At 44.8% G+C, this 23396-nt stretch overlaps 1 protein-coding gene across 1 annotated transcript in view; it reads right to left on the reverse strand.

Moving 5' to 3' along the window:
* Positions 1–729: 729 nt before the first annotated feature.
* LOC143344543 (uncharacterized) overlaps positions 730–23396 on the reverse strand; it is a 331445-nt gene continuing 308778 nt past the window's right edge. The window contains 6 exon segments of the mRNA XM_076770680.1: positions 730–7226; positions 7908–7971; positions 9292–9461; positions 18472–18498; positions 19310–19373; positions 22481–22634. Of these exon segments, the coding sequence (XP_076626795.1) occupies positions 7182–7226; positions 7908–7971; positions 9292–9461; positions 18472–18498; positions 19310–19373; positions 22481–22634 (524 nt within the window). The 3' untranslated portion in view covers positions 730–7181.

The raw sequence follows: 23396 nt of genomic DNA on the forward strand, positions 1-23396 counted from the left end.
AGGGCGGGAACCACTTGTTCGTTTTCGAGTCAGTGTTCCTGGTCACGCACGTGCGCGTCGATGGACCAGAGGAGGCGAGTACGCGTCCTTTCTGGTTGACGGTCCGCGGACTACTGACAGATCAGTGAGCAGAATGCCGAAGAACGAATGGTGATCCCATGTGCGCTATGAGTCACTGGCGAGAAAAAAGATCATGGCTGGCAGCGGACTCTTCTTTTTACCGGAAACGTAAGACCGTCCTAGAAAAGCGGATTCCTTCGAACGGGTCTTGGCTCGAACTCTTTTCTCGTCTCGTGACACGTCGCGAGCCAGAGGAAACGGACGGAGTGATCCAGGGATAGAGAAGAATGGGATCAACGTGGATCTTTCGGTCGCGAGCACGATACCATATACCTGAAGAAGACAATTATATAAATAAAATTGTAACCTTGCAATCTGCAGACGATTTAGATAGGATAAGGGTAAATATTCCCTCGTCGTTGTTTTTTAAGAATGTCATATAATATTACGGATCCCCGAAGATCTAGCTAAACTCCACAAACTTTATGTAACGCTTCTTTCTCCCTGTGGCCCCTAGATTGCATTCTCGCAATCCAGGGTTTGGTAGATTTTGAATAAAAAATTCCAAAAGTGCAAGTTGCAATTTTATTCTCCAACATACACCGAGCGTACCAAAGATAAAATGATAAGGAAGGGAGGTGTTGGAAACAAGAATGAAACGTCGGTCGGTTTATTTGAAAAATATTTAATAATAAACATTGACAATATACAGAGAAAATACGCCATAAGAAGTCGCTATGGGAGTAATAAGAACCTAACAACTGGTCCAGACTTACAAAATATCATCAAATCAGACAATGATAAAGGTGTTCCTGAACGACACCTCGTGTACTCCTATCAGTATTTTGCAAACTAAAGTTCGAGTTGATCGTATCCATTTGTTCTCTCGTTATGTACCTGTCCTTTCGTCTCTTCTCGTTTTCAGCATTTGTTCGTCCGACTTTCATACGCAGTATTTCTTTTTTTTTTTTTTTATCCCGTCGCTCGTGGTATCTGTGAGTGGTGTACGTGTGTGTGTGTGTGTACGTATCGAGTGTGTACGTGTGTCGTGTGACGTCCCCTGCATTCTCGGGGCTGGTGAACAGTCACATACGCTCAGCTTTGCTCTGAGGGGGGGGATTCGCGACCGGAAACCGGATTAGCTTGACGCTCGCGCGCGTTCTCCCGTCGCGAATCCATTTTACACTGCGAGAGAAGCGAAAAACAGGTGGCATTTTAGCTTTCATTTTCGACGTTCTATTATTTATCATGTTTACTTCTTTATTTCATATTTTTTTTTTTTTTTTCATTTTTCATGGTGAATACCCCACGTTTTTGTTTTCTTTAAATCGTTACTACTATATCTCGTCGTTCGTCTCTCTTTCCCCTTCCCTCGGTTCGACCGTCTCTCTCAGCGAATCGCGATCCTCCGTGTCTCACGGATTTCGCTCTCGCGACGATCCCCTCCCCTCCCTCGTCGTTCGTCCGCAAAAAATTCACGCGTTCGTGGATTCGTTTCGCCGGCCCCCCCACGCGTTTACGTAACGAACATCGAGATCTGCGCGCCCGTCGATTCGAGGACGCGACGAACATCCGGTCCGACGCACGCACGCGCCGCCATTAAGAGATAATTAGACTTAATTAAGTTCAGCGTAACGTCCTAATGTCATGGAACATCCCTTACGTCTCTTACTTAAATTTTTCTCGCTCTCTCCCGTTCGTTCGTCTTGCGATAATTCGAAAAAAAGGGGGCACGGGGACGGGGCCGACGCGCGTCGTCGAGATCAACCCCCTTCCCAGCGACGCTGGCCAGGGCAAAATTTCCGTTCGAATAGAAAGATATCTCTCGAATTAAAGCTACGGTCTGAATGGGGTACAATCGTTGCACGCTTTGGAATCGAACGCATAAAAGTTTAACTGTTCGTGTTCGTTCGTCGTCTTATCGAATAAAATTTTGCCCGTCTGTGATCTCGAAGTGTGCGTGGGCCGCTGGAAAAGCGACCAGACCGCGCCCCGGGGATCTCGAGCGTTCGCCATCGCTCCCGCCCCCAAACCGCCCCCGCCTAGTACGCTAGGATATGTTGCTCGTAAAGATGTGTCGTTACGTTTAGTCAATGTAGTCGTCTAGATCCACTGTTTTTTTTTTTTTGTTTGTTAATTATTATTTATTTAAAAATCCCTTTTACGGTACTGCTTTATAATAATTAATTATATTATTATATCAATAATATTTATATATGTATAACGTTACGGTGCGTATCATCGTATTTTAATTTTTTTTTCTTTTCGATTATTTTACACTGCGAATAGTCCCGCGCTAGAGCTGCTTTGGAGTCGAGCGTTTACGGTAAAACCGGGGCCTTTTGCTGAGGACCTTCCTCGGGATTAGGTTCCCCTTCTCGTTTCCTCGGCGTCCAAGCCACCGACGAGCCGATTCCCTGTCTCGCGACACCTTCTTAGATTCTATTCTCGAGAAAGTTACGTGAAACGTTCGAGCAACTAAGTTCACTAGGACTAGGACGTCTAGTCTGATCGTTACTGGTTATCTCTACTGCGCGAATATGGAATAAAAAGTGTAACTAAAGCCGTTTTCAGCATTCGTTAAGATCGATAAATCGAGAACCGGAGATGGTGTATTCTTGCGCCTCTGCTTTTCGCTGAATACAATTTTTAGCGTTTCTTAGGGATAATGAATAGCTGTCGGAGCACCCGGAGCTGCCGAATTCCAAGATTCGAGACACGTTTACCGATCGTTTGATCGTTCCTCCCGGAGAACGCGAGCGAACAGAGCATTTTTGTATTGTACAATTTGGAGAATCGGTGCGGTCGGTGGTTTCGACGGGGCGTCCGGGGGGTTCCGCCAGCTCCTCGGGAGGCGTCTCCCCGAGTCACGAAACGAAGTGTCAAGCGGAGAAAAGAAGAAGGAAGGGGGTGGCGCGGGAAACAAGGGAATTCGGGTGGAGCCCGGTTGTCGGTCGTGAATAGGCCTGTGTACGCAATCTGGGGACGAATAAGAGCGCAAAGAACAACGATAGTCGGAACAAGAAGAGGAATCATGAGGAGGAGATGAGTTATATTTTTTTTCTTTTGTTTCGGTGGAGGGAGTTGTGCACTCGTGACGAAGAATAAGACGCGAAGACGACGGGTCTCGCCTAGAATTTGAGCTTGACCTTACGCTAGCCGCTAGTAGTAATAGCCTACCGATAAAGGTATCGATTACGAGTAAGTATAAATTGTAATTACAGTGTACAATATACAGGGGATAGATGTATCGCCTGGTACCCTAAGCCTGACGCGCCGTTACCCCCGGACCGGACGATTCTAATATCAGTGTCCGCCTTTGTCTTTAATATCAATCGTCTTTCGAGCATGCAGGGTCCTCGAGGACCCCGGTTACGTATAAGTAAAAACGTCCCGTTCGGCGAGGAACGTTCGCGCCAGGACCCTTTCGTTCGGAAAAGAACGTTCATCTCGGAGAGTTTGGGTGTCTCGATCGCGTCGAATCATCTCGCCCAGTTTCCCCGTCCGCGTCCCGGGGGTGTTGTTTCCTTTCTTTTAGGATGCGAAATACAATTCTCGTATCACTAGCGTTCTCCACCGTTCTCGCGTGGTTCTCACCTTTAAAATCTACGCTCGTTAATTTAACGTTTACAAGAATCATGAGTATGTTTTGCGGCTCGCTCGGTACAGCGATCCTAAACAGCGCCCGGGAGTAAGCGCGCGCGCGCGCGCCTCATACTCCCCCGTGATTATTTTTGTGCTCGACGATGCGATCGATCGTCGTTTACGACCCCTATTTTATTTACATGTACTGGCGCTCGCACACGCAAACCAAAAAACGAGAATATGCTTTCTCCTCTCTTGGCGGGCCCGCGTCGACCACCTACGCGTGGACCTCGCCCCCTCGTTAACTAGCCTAGTTTCAACTATCCTAACGATAGATTAGATTAAAAACGTTAAGCCTCGACGGAGCTACCTGTCGTGCTTTCTATGTAAAAAAAAAAAACAGAAGAAAAAAAAAAACAGAAAAGAAATCGTAGAGAGAAAAGAAAATAAACAAAACGGAAAAGAACATCTTTGTCATATTTGGCTATTTCACACGATTCTTTGTGTATTATATATCCCTTCTCCTGCCGCGTCTATCTCGCTTCTATCTCACGCCGATCTTTGTCTCTTCCTCTCTCTCTTTCTCTCAGGCTCATTCACTCGTTCCTCTCGCATTCCTTCTCATTTACGCGGCTTATCTATATATATATACACATGTATGTATGTGTACATATATATATTTATGTATATATTTATTACGATAAATCTCCACTTAACTAGAATTTAACAGGGATTATCACTCACTCGGCTCAATGTGCGTACCATTTCCCTTTCGCGTTACTCCCGCACGGAGTGTTCTGTGCATGCGTGTGTGTGCGTGTGTCTCGTTCACGATCGATCAGAGATCAGCGCTGAGGAGCGATCGAGGACGCGGTGCGCGGTCGAGGAACTTTAAAATTTCATTTCCATGGTGCATACAACGTAAAAGAAGAATTCGAGGGACGAGCAATCTCGGTGGACAGAGTAAATTAACTGGATCTAGAGATCGAGGAACATGAAACTATTCTTGGAGAGGCTATTCGAAAGATTGCTCCAGATTTCGAGGGATCAGTCTCTGGAAAAGGGTCTCGATCGCGTCCTTGATCGCTCCAAAGTTTTCATTCCGTACAAACGAGATCGTTTCTGCAATATTTTGATCGTCGAGGAACCGGAAGTTGCTCCACCGCGTTTCAAACGCGGTCGTGTTCGGGGATTTCCCGCACACAGGAGATCTTTTCTAACATCGCGTTCGTTCGTGGCTCCTCGAGTCGGTAGAGTTAGCAAGAGATTTTACTTTCCAGGTGGTAACGATTGATCTACACCAGTATTAATGTTTTCGATATTAATAAACGGATTACCGACTCGAAGAACCCATCGATCTCGTGCGTGCGTCGAAACCATGTGAAACCTGAAGTACGATCGATTAGAATCTTCTTTATTGTTGGGGGAAATTAACGGAGAAGCAAGATATGGCTGCTGAAACGACGTCTCCCTTTTCTTTTCTCAAGATTCTATATCAAAGTAGATTGCAAGGTCTGCCGGTGAACCTATATCAACGAAGGAATTGTACAGAGATTCTTTCGTAGTATCTCAGCAAATGAACAAAGAATCTTCCGAGATCTGTCTGCTGGTGACAGGACGTCTTTTATCAAGATTTCGTATCAATGAAAGAGTTGGACAGAAGTTCCCCTCACGGTCCGAGTAGAGGAACAAAGAATCGTGTTACCAATGAAAAGATATCTATCAGGGTTCTATGTCAGGTTTGTAATAACGAACAATATAGAAAAATTTAGCCAAGCCTCCAGTTATTCCCTACTGTCGAACTAAACGAACAACCGTACAAATATCTGTGGTTTCCGGTTCCTCCAGCGAAACTAAACAGAAAACAAGAGAGCAAAGAAATACACCTACTTGTGTCCACGCTATCAAGGCTCTCCAAAACTTCTTGATCCACAAGTTATCCAGTATCCCGAACGATTACTCTTTCCTCGAAGCGTCGTCGAAATTATGAGTATTAAAGAAAGCTGCATTGGTTTCGCTATAGTCTTAATTTTTTAAACGTTTAAGAGATTATTTTCGACTAGCTCCCGTTCAGTAGAACAAGGTGTCTCCCATCCCTTCGATCAACGAATCTACGCGCACACACGCACGCACACATATTTGGCATAGAAACCCTAACGGTCACGCGTAACTGCCTCGTCGTTTTCCTTCTTAGATTTAGCTCTACCTAAGGGTCTCGCGTTTTTCCCTCGTATCTCCACGTATAATTCTTATTCGGATCACCGAGTGTGCGTCGACTAAACACAGAAGTCGCGTTACCTCGTCGGCACGAAGGAAGAGTTCCTTTCCGGCAGCCATTTGCGAGACCTCTCTCTCTATCTTTGCCCACGACGAACGATCTACGCGAAAAGGAAGAGGTTCCGCGCTCGCGGGAGCCTCGTCGAGGCTCTGCAAAATTCATTTAATCAACGTAAAAAATACAAAAGAAAAAAAAAAATGTCGCGAAATGCAATGATATAGACGCCCGGAACAGAAGAGACGGGAAAAGCTGATTTCACGATCGATCGCCAGTTTCTCGCCTACCTTCCTGGGCGTTCGCGACGCTGCCTTGGAAATCAATGAATTATGTACAAAATTTCTCGTACGATTCTTCGCCGTATGATACAACGCCTGGCACGCGATTAAAATATACCCCCGGCAAAATCGCGTTAAAACGTTGCCCCGGGACGCGATTTAAAACTTTCCGATTGCACGAGCTACGAATCCGCGCAATTACAATCGATTTCTAGAGAGATCAATCATCCGTATTATATAAATTGTGTATTTACTCGCGTCTAATGTTCAAGTACACCGTACACGTGCCCAAGTATACCAAAGTGATCGCTTCCACCGTCCTGGTCGTTCTCGAAGAGTTGGAATGGCTGCCGGGTCCGAACTCGGGGACGAACGGACAGATCTGACGTAGCGATGCCACGTTCCCTAAGAATTTCGAGAACCTCCGTAACACGCTTCCGGACGGACCTAACCGACAAGCGACTCGTTAACGATTCGACCTTTCGACCTGTTCGCTTTATTCCCCCCCAACGAAATTGCACCCAAAAGTTTCTACCGCGCCTCGAGCGGGTCCGACTCTTACTTCGCTGATTTTTACCAATTTCCTCCCCCGTGTGCCCCCCTCTTTTCACGATCATCGATCGCAAACCTTCGTCGACGGTTTGCTATCCCCGATCGAGGACCCTCTTCGAACTCGTAGCATCGGTGATTCGAGTTCGAAGCGTCCTGGTTCTTCCTGGATTCACGGGGCCACGTGGTGGTGACTCGATCCTGTCGATTGGCGTCCAATTTCGATCAGTTCCCGGATCGTGTGCTCGAACTCGACGAGAGCTAAACTCGACGCTATGAGGCTGGCGTCAGCACGCGCGGAGGATCCAGGCATCGCTTCGTGGGGTGATCGTGATCGATGGCGGATGACGATGATGATTGTGTCGACTGCTGGTCATGTTCTGCTGAGTATAACGGTGTACTTGGAAGGCTCGCGCTTCGCTGTCTTTCAACCCTTAGTACGGCGTGAACCTGTTGTAGCCGCCCCTGTATACTGTCGCCTGCGAACACATTTCGTCCCTCTGGTCATACGATGATAATGCTATATTCTATCAATACTTTGTCTTACCCCTGTACGATCTAAATCACGTAAACTATCGTAAAAAACATTTTGAACCGGAGTCGAAACTTTCAATTTAATTTAGCGCTCGAAAGATTAATATCGTACATTTTCTGGTCGATCGTGCAACTTGTTATTTTCATCGATTCAACTACGTTCCATTATGGAATTTATTGCGTAAACAATTGCCAATTTCGAGGCAGTGTTATTCAGGCTAGGGCGACCGTTAACCCTTCCCCCTGAGTCGAGATCCTGGACACTGGATACACGCGGGCGAAGCACACTATGGACGCTGGATCGTGTTTACCGAACGTCTATAGGTATTTACAGCACGCGTCGGCCGGGTTCATCGAACCCACGAAGCTGCCCAAAATCCAATAGAAGGGTAGACAATGTATGTAATCTGTGCTAGTCCATCGATTGCTCCGTGCATTCGTCTCGTTAATTAACTGCCACCAAACTGGCCCACGAACGACGAGGTAAGAATTCAACCCTCCGATTTAGTTTGATCCATCTTTTTTAACGATTCAATGAACAGACGAATGCCAATATTTTCGAATAGAAGGGCTCTCCAGGTGGCAGTTAACGAATCGTTTGAGAATAAATAAAAGTTTCCATTTACCCCATAGCCGGCTACTGGTCCAATGCCGTGTCCAATGTAGGGGTCTGCGTATTCACGTCCGTAACTAGAACAACGAGTAAAACGTTAAACATTCAACGTCGACTTTTTGGTCCGTTTCCGTGACGGTACGCTGTTGAGGAATAAAACGTAAAGGATAGAGACAAAAGGAGATACAAACGCAGGTTTAAGGACTATCGGGATTTTCGACGGGACTGTCAGGTCGGATCTGGCTCTCCAAATATCTCCGACTCCTAAGAGCTCGACCACGACGACGCGTTCGTCTGCAAGGAACGTACTTCGTATGCAAATCGCAGTACCAATTCAAAATACACAAACATCTACGATTAGCTTATTAATTTCCTCCAGACAGGCGCTCGTCGTTCGTCCTTCACGATTCCAGTTTGCTTCATTGCGTTCTTGCTCGTTTCATTTTTACTCAACGTACTCGTTGCTCAAATTAAAGTTTAACGTTAGTGCGAGAAGATGTGCGCGAAGAAGCGAGGTGCTGTTTCTAAATCTAATTTTCATTTTTGGAGTAACGTCGATCTTTGTTCTCACTTGCAAATGATTTCTGTTTCAGATGCGGGGGAATGGCGCGCAGAACAAGTCCAGGAAATAACGAGCAGCCTCTTCCTTCCATTCAGGGTAGATAAATTCTTAAAAATGCGAATATTTCAGTCACTTAAAGTCAATTACGGGAAACTAACTTTTGTTGCAGAGGCACTTCTGTTTTTTCTATTTTTCATCCGTGTATGGAGCCCATCAACCCGTGACTCTGTGCTTTTTATTCTTTGTGTTTTTTTCCTTGATCCTTTTTCCATTAAAATACTCTTTCCCGTACGCTAGCAGTTCCGTAACATACACGGTATTTTAATTCACTTTGTGGAAAATATCAGGAATATCTAAAACTGCGCGAAACCGATTCTCCCCCGGATACCTTCCCAATTAAGAAAATTAAAAATCTAAACAAAGTCTATCTCCAAAGTCATCAATTTCTAGTTTCTCCCGAATAACTCGGTAAGAATACCTCTGGCTAGAACATAAAACACGTAAATTCAGATTCTGGTCAAAATGGCCGCCAAAATCCATCCATTAAGTCCCAGTACATGAAAACTTCCGCATCTTCCACAGTTCGTTTCTTCCAAATAAAAAGGGGTACGTTTGGGGGTTGTTCTGGGCGCCCTTCCCTAAATCCTAACCCAAAAGTAAACAGGAAACTCAGACTACTATTTTAGAGCTCTCGTTCTCGAAACGAGATACCACGGTTCAGGGTTGTTTTGGAATCGTGAAGGGGTCGAAACTGACGAACGTAATCCTTGAACCAGCGAATACTGGAGCCCGGGGTTTCGGAACGTAGGAGATCCAACGACGTGGGTGCGCTTACCCCGCGACTGCGGCATATCCTGCGACCGGTTGTGCCGCAGCTGCAGCTGCGTTGTATGCGCGCGCAGCCACTGCCGTGTAGGTCGCTGCAGCTGCGAAGGTGGCCTGCTGCGCCGTCGAGAGGGGCGTCTTCAGCAACGGTGACGTCGCTGCAGCTGCTGCTGCCGCGGCCTGAAACAGGAACCATGACCCGCCATGCAAGGCTCAAGCAAGCTCCAAGACAGACCAGAAGAGGGTGGCCTAGCGGAGAAACGGCACTAACGCGTTCCCTTCCGGCTCGCGAAGGTCCTTGCAACCACCAACAAACTTTACAATCGACGATCCCACGTCCCCTTTTCCATCCACCGTACAATACCACCTCGATTCTTGCAGTTAAACGGGTCTTCGATCGTACAGGTGACGAGGGTCACTTTGTTGCAAGTATCGGGGCAGTTTTGTATACGAAATCCAACGAGTTCGAGTTAGAGATCTCTTTTACGATATTCGAAACATTCTGGGACCTCGATGCAGATTTGCAAGGACCTTTTCGAGCATAATTTCGCGGCGCATCGACGAGACAGCACGCATGCGTGATTTGTATTTTATTTCGTGTCCGTGTCCCGTCGAGAATGAAATGTGCCGTTTCGACGACGCGCCACGGATGCGGGTAGACAAATATTTCGAGCACTCGGCTAAGTACGGTTATAGAAGCTACTGCTTTCTGTCGGTCAAAGCTTCAGGAATGCCTTATGTACATGGGAATGACGCGAAAATGATCGCACCGCTCGCTCTTCGAAATCGATTTTCGCGACGCGACGCAACGATGGCGTTTCGCGCAAATATAGCAGAGACAGAGTGAAGATTTAAAGGAAATAAACGTACGTTTAAATAATTCGCGTTCAAAGCGACGGTTTGTATATCTGCGAATTTCGCCATCTATTGCTGAGGGGAAACTACGGTGCATGCGTCTAGAATGCAAGTGCATAGTTCGGGAAATGTATGCCTCGATCGAAGAACTTTACCTGTCGAATCGCTCAGCTTCTCTAACACGACACAGAACATTTTATTTTCTACGCGTGGTTTGCTATAACTGCTATAGAATTCACTTTCTAGCAATGGAATCTAATTTTATAGGAATTTTTTTTACTGTAATTTATACAGAGTGTTTGGCCAGCCCTGGGAAAAATTTTAATGGGAGATTCTGGAGGCCAAAATAAGACAAAAATCAAGGATACTAATTCCTTAATCGAGGCTTTGTTAAAAAGTTATTAACGTTTGATGTTCCGCCCGTACTGAATTTTTTTTTCGAAAATGCGTAGGATTTCGGGGGTATGTGTATTCACCAAAAATGATTGTAATTGACCCCTGCAAGCGAAAATAATTTTTTTAAAACGATTTGAAACACGTGAAATTTCAGGGGAATCATTCATTAATGATCAGACATTATATTTTCAGTAACGAATTTTTTTCTCAAAACTGGGTAGGATTTCGAGGGTATGTGTAATCATCAAAAATGATTGTAATTGACCCCTGCAACCGAAAATAATTTTTCCAGGACGATTTGAAATTTTTTAATTCATATGCTTGATTTACGTCTTATTTTGGCCTCCAGAATCTCCCATTAGAATTTTTCCCAGGAATGGTCGAACACCCTGTATAGTAATTACAGGGTTAATATAACATGTACAGTATTGCAGGATAAATCTTAACCCTACCAACGAATTTGGATTGCATATCAAATTTGAAAAATTGTAAAGTCCCATAAATAAATTTGTATCTACTAACGTTCTATACATTCTGTAGTATATTTACAATTTATTTACAAACTCAACAGTTGCTCAGCCTGTGCTATGAAATTCAAATTCGCGAGTAGGTGCTGTACGGACGCGATACAATCTGGATTCGAGATCGTTTCGAGGGATCGTTCGACCCGGAAAATTTCAGACTTATGAAATTTTCGAACGGAAAATTTGCGAAGCACTCGAGTCGCGCTTTTCGAATCCGCGCGCGAGTGCCAATTAATCAACGACGATACTGTCTCTTGTTCGGCGGTCGCGAGCGGTAATTCCGATTTTAAATTCCGAAATATCGCCGCGGTTTCTGGGACGGTCTTGTAGTTCTATTTTCATAGCGATGCATCGCGACGCCCCTCGGTGCCTCGAGATTTCCATGGCATTACCATTCTTCCGATCGAAGCACCCCTCTCCTTCTCCCTCCTTCTCTCCCGCCCCCGCGAAGTGCACTTAAGCACACCGAAATTAAATTCCGCTCTTACTTTCGCCCCGTTTTATGAAACTTCTCGTCCCGCGCCGGTAATCCCCGAATTACATTACTCTCGGCCCCCGGCAGAAAGCTCTTCGAATTTTTAATATTTCTTGAACGAAACCTCACCGTCCCGCGCGAAAACTACGCCCGGAACATTTCCTTGGAATAATCGACAAAGTCGTTTCTTTCGTTTGCCCTTAAGGTTCTCTCGAAAATCCCCGTCGTCCCTTAAAATTAATTCCCTTCCCGTAACATTCAAATCTCTGTGTGTACATTTTCTTAAAATTTCATAAATTTAAATAGTACGGTAACAGAAACCTAAAATGTGATTATAACTCATTTAAATTAGAGTTGTATAGAACTCTTGTGATTCTTTTCGACCCGACGACAGTTCGAGGGATACAAAATGGTCCATCCTCCAGTTTCCACGACGAGGAAACGCCCTTCTCCGGAACAGGCGCGCGTTTCTCAGAGGGGTGATTAATGATTGCTCCGCGAGGGACACGGTTTCTTTTCTGAGTATTAAGTGAACTCCTCGTAAATAATAGACCTCCTCGAAACGGCTCGGGGTAAAATATTAGTATGTGTCTGAAATCGAGACAATGGAATTGTCGGGGAATCCTGAGAAATGTAAATTTTTCTCAAAAGGAAGGGGTGACTGAATTATACAGGGCAATTGCTTCTGCGAGTCCATTATTAATACAATTTCCTCCACAGATTATGGTACGAAATTCTCGTCCAAAAACCAATTCCAATCTCCCTTTCGAGTTCTTCGTTAACTTCCGCTTTTGCTCTCAATATTTAATTCTCGAGAGATCATGCTAAAAATCACCATATTCCAGGCGCTACCGAAGTTTAACACTTTGATCGCCACACCAAAACTTCGATTTTAGACAATTGTAAATTGCATAATTTAAACTTCGTCCTATTCAAATTCATTTAACATTTCAATTTCAGAATGAATTGTTTTAGTTCCATATTGGGAAAGTCTTGTCACCCATATATGGGTGACGTGGCAGTCAAAGTGTCAAACAAAGCCATCTTTCTTACGAGTAGTAAAAACGTCAAAGAAATTTTAGGATCAAAATTTCGTCCACTTCGCAGTAACAGATACGGAGTCTTTTTGCACGGAAGTCGCGAATCGAGATCGTCGAAGGAAACAAGGGATGACTTCGGTCCGGATCGTTCATCCCGGTGGCGCGAAACTTGCAATAACAATTCTCGACGCGGTTGGGAAGTAACGAGAGTGTGCACGCGACGAAAACACGAGCTTCGACGGCGCCGGAGAAGTTTTCCGCGACTCCGGGACGGTTGTTGTTCGACGGGGGTGTAGCCACGAGGGTGGAAAGGAAATCCGGCGTCGCGGAACGAGAAAAACATCGACGCGGGTATTTGGGACACGGACGATTCCCGAAAACGCGGGGACGCGTTACTCGCCGCGCGATTTCGGCCGGATATTTCGTGCGGGAGTATGTGGGTCAAGTGACTCTCGCGCTGGCCTGTTCAGCTGTTTGGCCCCGCGCGGAAATTATTTAACCTTTCTCGACGAATACCCGGGATTTTACGGGACTTATTGCCCTCCCTTTGTGTCGAACACTCCCGAGTCGCGGCGAGATGAATTTCCCGATTAGAAAACCCTCCCCATCGACATCTGGGAATTGAAAATCGAGGAAATTTTATTTCACGGACTCACGACAGACACCTGGACCCGGAAATTATCCCTACTTCGTAGCCTCCCACTTTTGTACCCAGAATATTACAAGAAAAAGAATACAGAGTAATTAGTTACTTCAGGGGTCTCAAGGAATTTTACGAATATTTCAGAAACCAAGGCCGTGTGGTGATTATACAGGGTGTTCGGCCACCCTTGGGAAAAATTTTAATGGGAGATTCTAGAGGCCAAAATAAGACGAAAATCAAGAATAATAATTTGTTGATGGAGGCTTCGTTAAAAAGTTATTAACGTTTGAAGTTCCGCCAGGACTGAATTTTTTTCTAGAAAATGGGTAGGATTTCGGGGGTAGGTCTATTGACCAAAAATGATTACAATTGACCCCTGCAAGCGAAAATAATTTTTTTAGAACGATTTGAAAATTTTTTTTTCGCTGAAAAATTTCAGCACCTACCCCCTGTCGATTTTCCTTAAAAATTCCTTTTCCATTTTTAATAATTTTGTTTGACGCCTTACAGAAAAGTTGTCTAATACTTTTTTGTAGGTACTCATGGGCTCTACTTTAGAAAAAAGTTCCATTGAAATATATTCACTATTGTAGGAGTTATGGCTGTTTGAAAATTGGACCATTTTTATGGGGTTTTTCTCATTTTGCGGGGTCAAGGACCAACTTTTCGAATATTTTTGCGATTTGTACATATTCTCCATCAAAATACGCGTAATTTGCCTTTTTGAACATTAAAATCCGTCAATCCGTTCGGAAGTTATAATGTTTTAAAGATTCGCATCAAATTTCGGAGTAGCATTTCTAGCCTGGTTTAGGTTTTCCGTAAGGAATTTTTCTCTCAAAAGTGGTTAGGATTTCGGGGGTATGTCTATTCACCAAAAATGATTGTAATTGACCCCTGCAAGCGAAAATAATTTTTTCAGAACGATTTGAAAATTTTTTTTTTCGTCGAAAAATTTAGGCACCTACCCCCTGTCGATTTTTCTTAAAAATTCCTTTTCCATTTTTAATAATTTTGTTTGACGCCTTACAGAAAAGTTGTGTAATACTTTTTTGTAGGTACCCATGGACTCTACTTCAGAAAAAAGTTTCATTGAAATATATTCACTATTGTGGGAGTTATGGCAGTTTGAAAATTGGACCATTTTTATGGGGTTTTTCTCGTTTTGCGGGGTCAAGGACCAACTTTCCAAATATTTTTATAATTTCTACATATTCTACACTAAAATACGCGTCGTTTGCCTTTTTGAACATTAAAATCCGTCAATTCGTTCGGAAGTTATGATGTTTTAAAGATTCGCATCAAATTTCGGAGTAGCATTTCTGACCTCACATTAGATTTTCCGTAAGGAATTTTTTTCTCGAAAGTGGTTAGGATTTCGGGGGTATGTCTATTCACCAAAAATGATTGTAATTAACTGTTGCAACTAAAAATAATTTTTTCAGAACGATTTGAAAATTTTTTTTTTCACCGAAAAATTTAGGCACCTTCCTGTATTTTTTTCTCGAAAGTGGATAGTATTTCAGGGGCATGTATATTAATCAAAAATGATTGTAGTGGATTCCCACAACTAAAAATAATTTTTTCAGAATGATTTGATATTTTTTAATTTAATTTTTTAATAACTTTTTAATGAAGCCACGATCGAAAAATTGATATTCTTGATTTTCGTCTTATTTTGGCCTCTAGAATCTCCCATTAAAATTTTTCCCAGGGTTGGCCGAACACCCTGTATGTAATCGGATATCAAAATCGGAGTTCACGTCCCCTGAGGTAAATAATTACCGAATACAGTTCCATCGAATGTAAAGTTTCATCCCCTTTTAAGAGACTCGCTGAAACTCGTACCCCTTTCTCCCTCGTTCCTTTCGAGCTAATAACCGGGTCGTTTCCGGTCCCCAAGAACAACGAAACGTGGCCCACATACGAACGACGCCTCGTTACGTGCGTCGAAGACGTCTAGCTCCGCCGGAATGGAGCTGTCGTACGCGTGAAATGACGCGACGTTGATTTATGAAGGCTCCGGGTGGGTCCGAGGCGGTCGACTGCTTCCTGGAAGCTCGTAAATCCTCCGACGAGCAGGAAGATCCCCGACGGTGGGTCCGGTTTCGTGGTCGACCGGAACGCGCCTCCCCAAACGGAAGGGAATCGACGCCTGGCGTCGCGCGAACCCTCGGAAATTAGCCGCGAAAATTCCGTGACCGCGATTCGACGCACGTGCGACGCTACGAAATTTACGACGGAATTTCCGACGTCGAGGATCGCCCCCCTCCCCCCAGGGGTTCGTGCTTCGTTCACAATTTCATCCCTCGGCGAACGATCGCGAACAAACCATTTTGCTCCCGCGAGACCGTAGAATCGGAATAAAAATTGCACTTTAAAAATAATTTAAACGAACCTAATGTACGATTTCTAGCATCGTAAAATGTGTCGGCGATTTTAATATCGTTCTCAGGGTTTGACTCCGTTACCTTCCTTTTGGCAAAAATAAAAAACCGAACGGTACACTCGGAAGATATTTTGCGCGATATTGCAATGTGGAAAGTTTAATTAGAAATTCTTGGTCAAAGGACAGTCGGGGTCCCCGTGGCCCGAACTCGAATTTTATTAAAGTCGCTTATTGTTTACACGCGTCGTAAACCGTTTCTGACGTTTCTAAGGGAAACATGCCTCCTACGCGCGACAACTCTCGCGGAAACGGTTCTACGTGGAGGGATGAAACTGTCGCCGAGTTGTAAACAATCGTCTGCGAACTCGATCGTTCGAGCTACGTATGCACACAGCGAAATCACCTAGAGCGAAAGGTTTCTAAGGGCGGAAAATCACGCGAAACTCGACGGTCAAAGAACTTCGAACCTTCGTTAATTTAAATAAAAATTTTGCACATAGAATTCGAATCCCTTCCTATTATTTATCATCAGACCATCGAGTCATCGTAAAATTCCGTCGACGTTTCCGTCGAAACCGAGAACCAGGATTCTCGACTAAGTCGCTGGGTAGAACTAATTCTGAGAGGGGGTTGTGGAGTCCGTGGAAATGGGGATGAACTCTAAACTAGCTAAAGAACTCTTTCTAAAATACTCGCCGGGGTCGGGCGGAGTGCTCACCAATTTCAATCCTCGGGAAAGTATGAAACGGAACACGAAGAAACTCTCGACGTTTCTCGAATAGGGGATGTTCCCTCGAACGGTTACGCGTCATTTTTACGCGCGTCGATGTCCCGCGACGCGAACTATTCGGGACGTTTAATAAATTGCAACGATTCACGACTTCGAAACTATTCGCGGCGGCCAAGTTTTCAACTATTTCGCGCTACGAATTCCTCCGGCGAAACATAAATTTGCTGTCGAAGCGCGCGCAAAGGAGTCGACTCGAAACTTTGTCATCTTTCTACCCCGAGAAATTAAAATTACCTGGGAAAGATGCAAACGTGATATATTTAAAATTCAAGAAAGAAAATACTTCCATCGCGTACGCTTCGAGGGAGCCAAACCATAATTAATTATTGTATTCCTATGAATGTCTCGTGAAATCTACCGATCGTGAACATCGAAGATATACTCTACGACAACGCTAAAAATCAAATGCTACAAAGTGCATGCATTACATCGTTCCAACGGGGGTAAAACACACTCGAGGGAAGCGCAGAACAGAAATAAGAAGCGAGTGGGTGGGGGGTGGCTGCGACGAGTCTGTGGTCGGTGCACGGTCGTTCGAGTACCGAACGTTTTTACGGAACAGCAACTCTTTACCGATAGAAATGAAAAGAAAGAAAAAAAAAAGAGAAAAACATTCGGGACATCAGCAGAGAAACACGGATCGAGCGATGCCTCGACGATCGGTGAGCACTCCTGACCGGCGTCCAAATGTGAAAGTAAAAAACCAGGGAGAACGAAGAAAAGAAGACGGAGGGGAGGATTTGAAAAAACAGACAAACAACGGATGAAGAAAGTTCACGGGGCGAACCCTTAAAATTCCTACCTCCAGGGCGGGCGCTTTAGCCTGAAACACAAACGGCAAACCTGAAAAGAGATTCGGCCAGACATACCGGGTGGCCGAGACGTCGGCGTTTATCGCTTAAAATCGATTTCGTGTGCGTGAGCTTTCGACGCTTTGCGTCGACGTCGAACGTGAAACGATGAAGAAGTATGAAAAGAGGCGGAGAAAGATGAAGGAGCGCGAGAAATCAGGCGACAAAATGCAACGGCATGCTGTGAGATCTCGTGTGACGCGACAGGGTGCGATGTTAGGGACGAATTGATCTGGACAAATTGATCTCGATCAAACAGATTTTGCAGCGTCCATAGTTCTTTCGTGACTTTGTAATAGTATTCGAAGGCTCGAGCGTGTCGAACGGCGCCCATTTTCCGCGAAAATGCAAACGGAAAAAGGAATCAGAATTTCTCGCGTATTTTATTCCCGGTGGAAATTCATTCGTCGCCCGACAAAAGCAATTGATTCGTACGCGTAGGAAAATATTCGGTAAATAGTATCGTTGATATTTGTGCGCGGTACGTTATTGTTTTCATCCCTCTTTCGACCAGACCAGTCGCAGTGGCGAATCAAAAAATAGAATAAACGTTTGATCGTGATATTTATTCAATTTCTTTCTGACAAAGTCGATGCTGGAGCCCCTTTTTAATCCGTGTCGCTAAAATAAATGAAATTCTGATTTTCAAAAACAAAATCCATTGGTCAGGAGCAATTTAAAAACGACCATGCCAAAATAAAACAGTACCCAAATACTTCTATTTGTTAATTCGCCATTGCGACACGCAAAATATATAAATAATAATAAACGATCAATTGTATATTTCACGGTGTAATTCCCGCTGAAATCTCCCGATAATTTTCGTCGCGTACAAAATGAATTCCGGGGATCATCGCGCGCGGTTTTTCACGCGAGAATTCGCGAAACAAATATGGACGGTTCGAAATTAATTTTCATACGTGGAAGCTCGAGAACGATAGCGTTGCTCGTTTCTCCCAGCTTGTTCGCGCCCCCCCCCCTCCCCGCTCCGGCGAATTTTCCGCGTTTCTCTAACCCGCTCAGATGTCTCGGCGAGATTCGCAGGGGGTGGAAAACGCGCGCGGATAGGGTCGAGAGAGAGAGAAAAAAAATGCAATGCAGGCGAGGGTGGAGAGAGGCGTACGATAGATGAAAGAACGCGGAGCACGTGATAGGAACGGCGTAATTGTTATCGGTTTCTCTGCGTTTCGCGTGTGTGTGCAAGCCTGGCAAAACGTGTCAACTAACGTCAGCTGTTGCTTGAGGCCATTCCAGCTAAACGGGTCCGGAACAGTTGCAGACTTTAGTCAATATATTTCTGTGCCTTCATTTCTCTCTGTTCTATTTTCCACTTGTTTATTTATTTTTTTTTTTTTATTTCTTTGTTCCTTTTGTTTTTTTTTTTTGCGAATACCGCGCGCTCTGTTCCCCGATCGACGACGCCCTCGAGCGTCGCGGATCGAACCGTCCATCGATCTCGAGCCTTTCAGTCCGGTAACAATTAAATTTTTCCTCGAGTGTATCCCGTCGCGTTCAGTCGAGTACCGTTTCTCGGGGGGCTGCCATTGTTCCACGGAAACGGGGCCCTTTATTCCCTCGTTAATCGAGTTTTCCAGCGCCCAGTCAGCGAACACCAATAGGCACGAGTTAATTAATTTTTAATACATCGTTGAAGAATTTTTCGTTACCTCGTAACGCCGGCATCAAACAAAAGAACGAAACATAATCCAATATTTCACGTTTCTCCAATAACGACTTAACCCACCGACGTAATAAATTAGGACCCATAATTGACAGTCGGAAATTCTTATTAATTTCGATTTTTCGAGCCCCCATCCCAGTCAATTTTCGCCGATATCGAGGGAAATCGATACACGGTCGACGATCGTGCGGGTTCGTTTACCAATTAATTCCCGATAATCCAACGGCAACGTCTGAAAGGTGATCGATTAACCGCGCTGACGTTTCAATCAGGCCCGAGGCGTAGCTCGATTTAATTAAAAACCCATTCGTCGGGGCGCGCCGGTGCCGGAAACAGAGCACGGGTAACAATTTCCGGCGGAAAGTCAGGGAAACGTCGTCTCACCTGCAGCCTGTAGTTGGGATCCTGCGTCGCTGCGTGCGCTGCTAGGAACGGGTCGTAATAAACACTGAAAAATAAAAATCACAAACGTAAGTAACATCGACTGCGTTCGACTCGAATGCCTTGCAACCAGAACTGAATTTCTTTTCGTCGCTCTCGAACGGGCATTCAAATCATCCGTACATTCGTTACAATTTTATTAAATTGCAATATTGACGATATTCTGTTTCCTGTAGAAAATACCAATCGCGAACCCTTCTGTAAAATGAAATGCTCGTAAATTCGTACGATTTCTTGGAGATTCGAATGCCTGCACAGGCGCGATCGAGCCACCCGTTCGACGTTTCGCGGTACATTTGGCAAAAATCGGAAGCTGGAGTCGAAATTCCAGCGAACGAGGACTGCACTCGCCATATTTGAAACGGAATTCGATCTTTGTCGTCGGTGCCTTCCGTTTTCCAGACGATTCGTCGATGCCTGAAACTCGATTTGAGTTCGACGGCCAACAATACAGCATCGAAGGATCCGGTTTAACTTTGCCATTCCATCGAGGGGACATTGTTCCCCGGGGCTCGACGAATATTTCTCGTCCGTTCGATCGAGAACGAAAGAACCGTGCTCGATCAAATTACGAGGCTGAAAACGCGATTCGAGCCTCGATAACGTCTTTCATCGTCGACGTATTTACCGTCCATCACCGGGGTCCCGATTTTCTCCCTCGAAACCATCGATTCTCAATCGGTATTGTAAAGAACGAGTTGATATTGAAAATGTCAAAAAATAAAAAAATAAATGTACCGCGTTTTATTTAAACAATCCTAGAGAATTTGTCGGTAAGGCTAACTGGTTAAATATTTTTGTAACTTTTTTCGTTCGACGTTTCGAACCGTGGAATTGATCAGCGAATTCGTATATAAACAGAATCGTGAATCAATTGCCACGATATTTGAGCCGATGTTGATAGATTAACGCAAAAGCATTTCAAATAAAACTTTATTCGCGTCGAATGAAGGATTTATTGATACAAAATAGGAACAGTATTTCTATATCAAACTATTGAAATCGTTTAAATTACCTTTAAATTTTTGGCAAGAGAGATTTAATTTCGATTTATCGTTCGATGCTCGTTCGAACAACGAGAGTTTCAGAATTTGCATCGCGACATTAATTTTTCCCCGTCGGAATCCCGAATTTTCTGTTTCCGTGGGAGAACACCGGGGATCGGTTAACGGTTTCGCGGACGCTAGATTAAATTTTCTCGTCCATCACCGGTTGATCCTCGTTAACTTTGCCTCGTCGCTCGTTATCTGGCGTTTCCAGTAAAGTCAACGATAATTCATAAATCACGGGGCGTCCACGGTCCTTCGTCTGAAAACGCGATGATTGGTGGGTGCCCTGAACCACGACGCGACGAGATCTCTGAATGGTGAAACGAACGATTCAGACGCGTCGCGTGTCGCTGAACCGTGCCAGTGAATCACCTGTCTCGACCGTTACTTTCATTCGTAAGTAATAAAGTTCTCCAAGCTTGATCGATGACGAAACGATCGACCGATCGCGCCGTGAAAAATCTCCCCGATCCTTTTATCCTCTCCATTCCGCGACGGACTTGTTTTATCGATGACTAGTTATTTATCGACGCGCGAAATGCCTTTTCAAATTTTTATACGAGCGCATTAAATCCTGATGAACTTATTCGAATCGTTTCAAAGTCACGTTCGCGTTCATTTAATTTATACTATCAAAGTCGTCTCAAATAATTGCGAGAGAAACGATCGAGGCGACGTTCGATTTTCTCGCGAGTCGCGAAGGTGTCAGATTACGATAACCTCGTAGAATAATTTTGCAAATTCGCGTGTCGTGTTCACGTGGGTCACCGATCAAAGCCGTTTGCTAGAAGAAGGACCACAGTTCGTTGTAGGTTCGATTGGGGGTTCTGGAAAAAACATCGTGCTTGTTCACGCGGCGCAAAGGTTAAATCGGTGCATGCTGGTGCGGTGATTTCGACAAGCGTGCTAACGAGCGTGACACGTGCAGCTGATCGCAGCGGGTAACTCGACGCGTGGCTGGGTTTCGATGACGCTCGATGATCCTCGGGGCACGGCTGGAATTTTTGCCCCGCGTCGATCGACTCTATGAAACCTAATAATTAAACCCGTCGACGGGGTATGGAGAGCGAGGTGTAAATTTCTTTTGATTGAAACACCCGTTATTGCCCGATCGCTGCTCCCTCTGGCTCGACGCATCAAACGTTATCACTGCAGTTGAGGTTAGCATTTATCGCGCTATTTAATCTGCTTTTTATTCTATTTAGTTCTTTGGTAGCTAAGATAAGAGTAACACTAAATTGATATACAGGGTGTTCGGCATCATTAAAATTTCAAATCGTTCTAAAAAAATTACTTTTAACTGCAGGGGTCAATTACAATCATTTTTGGTAAATACACCTACCCCCGAAATCCTAACCATTTTTGAGAAAAAAATTCAGGAGGGTGGACAAATTTTTTGGCAAAATAAAAAAAATTTCAAATCGTTCCAAAAAAATTATTTTTAACTGCGGGGGTCAATTACAATCACTTTTGGTAAATACACCTACCCCAGAAATCCTAACCATTTTTGAGAAAAAAATTCAGGAGGGTGGACAAATTTTTTGGCAAAATAAAAAAAATTTTAAATCGTTCCAAAAAAATTATTTTTAACTGCGGGGGTCAATTACAATCACTTTTGGTGAATAGACACACCCCCGAATTCTTACGCATTTTTGAGAAAAAAATTCTTTACCGAAAATACAATGTCTGACCATATATTGATATGTTTCACTGAAATTTCATGCGTATCTTTAAAACGTCATAATTTCTGAACGGATTGACGGATTTTAATGTTTCAAGAAGCAAATAACGCGTATTTTAGTCGAGAATATGTAGAAAGTCTAACAATATTGGAAAAGTTGTTCCTTGACCTCGTAAAGTGAGAAAAACCCCATAAAACTAGTTTAATTTTGCCGCAAATATAATGTGTGGCCAGTGATTTGTGATTGCATTCCTCGTTTTTATCACTTCGTATAAAATGTTATATTCTGAAGCGCGTGTTAAATTTTTAGCAGCCATTCGCGATCGAGTTACCCTCGCGGAGGATCAATCGTCTGTCGAGGCGTCCTCGAAGACGTCTACTTACGCGGGTGCGAAGGGATGCAGGGCCGTGGCCGCGGCTGCAGCTGCGAGCGGCCCTGGGTTCCTGGCGAGGGCCAACGCGGCCGCGGTTGTCGGGAAAGCCGCCCTCGCAGCGCTCACTCTTCCCCGTTGGATGGCTACACCTCTCAGCGCCGCTGCTGCAACAACACACACAGACGCACATGCCAATGCAAGCCTACCTTTTCGTCGTGGTACACGGTGAGTCCGGCCAGTGCCGTTTCGCTGGTCCTGGATGCAGCCATTTTGCTACCTTTTCATTGAGACAATAAACGGCGACGAGACGATAGTTCTGGCAAACCTTGAGACCGAATTTCAGGGAACGAAGATCGCTAGAAGATCGTTCTGAAGACCTTCCTCGAGGAAGAGTTCTTCCGAGGGATCCTACGCGCGACATGACGATTCGTCCGTTTGGACGCGAGGAAATTGGCGGGAGATAATGACACCGAACGATAACAGACTGGAGAAGATCGCTCGGAGGTGGTGGCGTTTCCTAATCGGCGAGAAGGAGCCCCAACCGGAGGATCCGGATTCCTGCGTGTTCTCGACGTCCGTCGATCTTCCGGATTGTTTCGAAGAGTGCGTCAAAGACTTGGAACAACTACCCGGGTGTTCAGAGGAAGCGACACAATTGCCCAAGTCGATCATGAGGACCAGTGCTTCGAGGAGACCGAAAACCTCCATGGTCAGGTTCCAGATCGAGGAACGGATCGTGGAACCGGGCGCAAACGATCAAGCCTCCTGGAAGGCGATCTTTCTGGATCGCTGCAGACGACTGTGCACCAGTCTCGCTTGCAGGATGATCCTGTGCATACTGTTCGGCATGCTGCTGCCCTGTTCTTTGATCTACGTGGCCTTGATATGTCTGCAGGACAGCAGACAGAGGTCGAAGACGCAGTTCA

The sequence above is a fragment of the Colletes latitarsis genome, chromosome 8 (assembly GCF_051014445.1).
Source record: "Colletes latitarsis isolate SP2378_abdomen chromosome 8, iyColLati1, whole genome shotgun sequence".
Taxonomy (NCBI): Eukaryota; Metazoa; Arthropoda; class Insecta; order Hymenoptera; family Colletidae; genus Colletes; species Colletes latitarsis.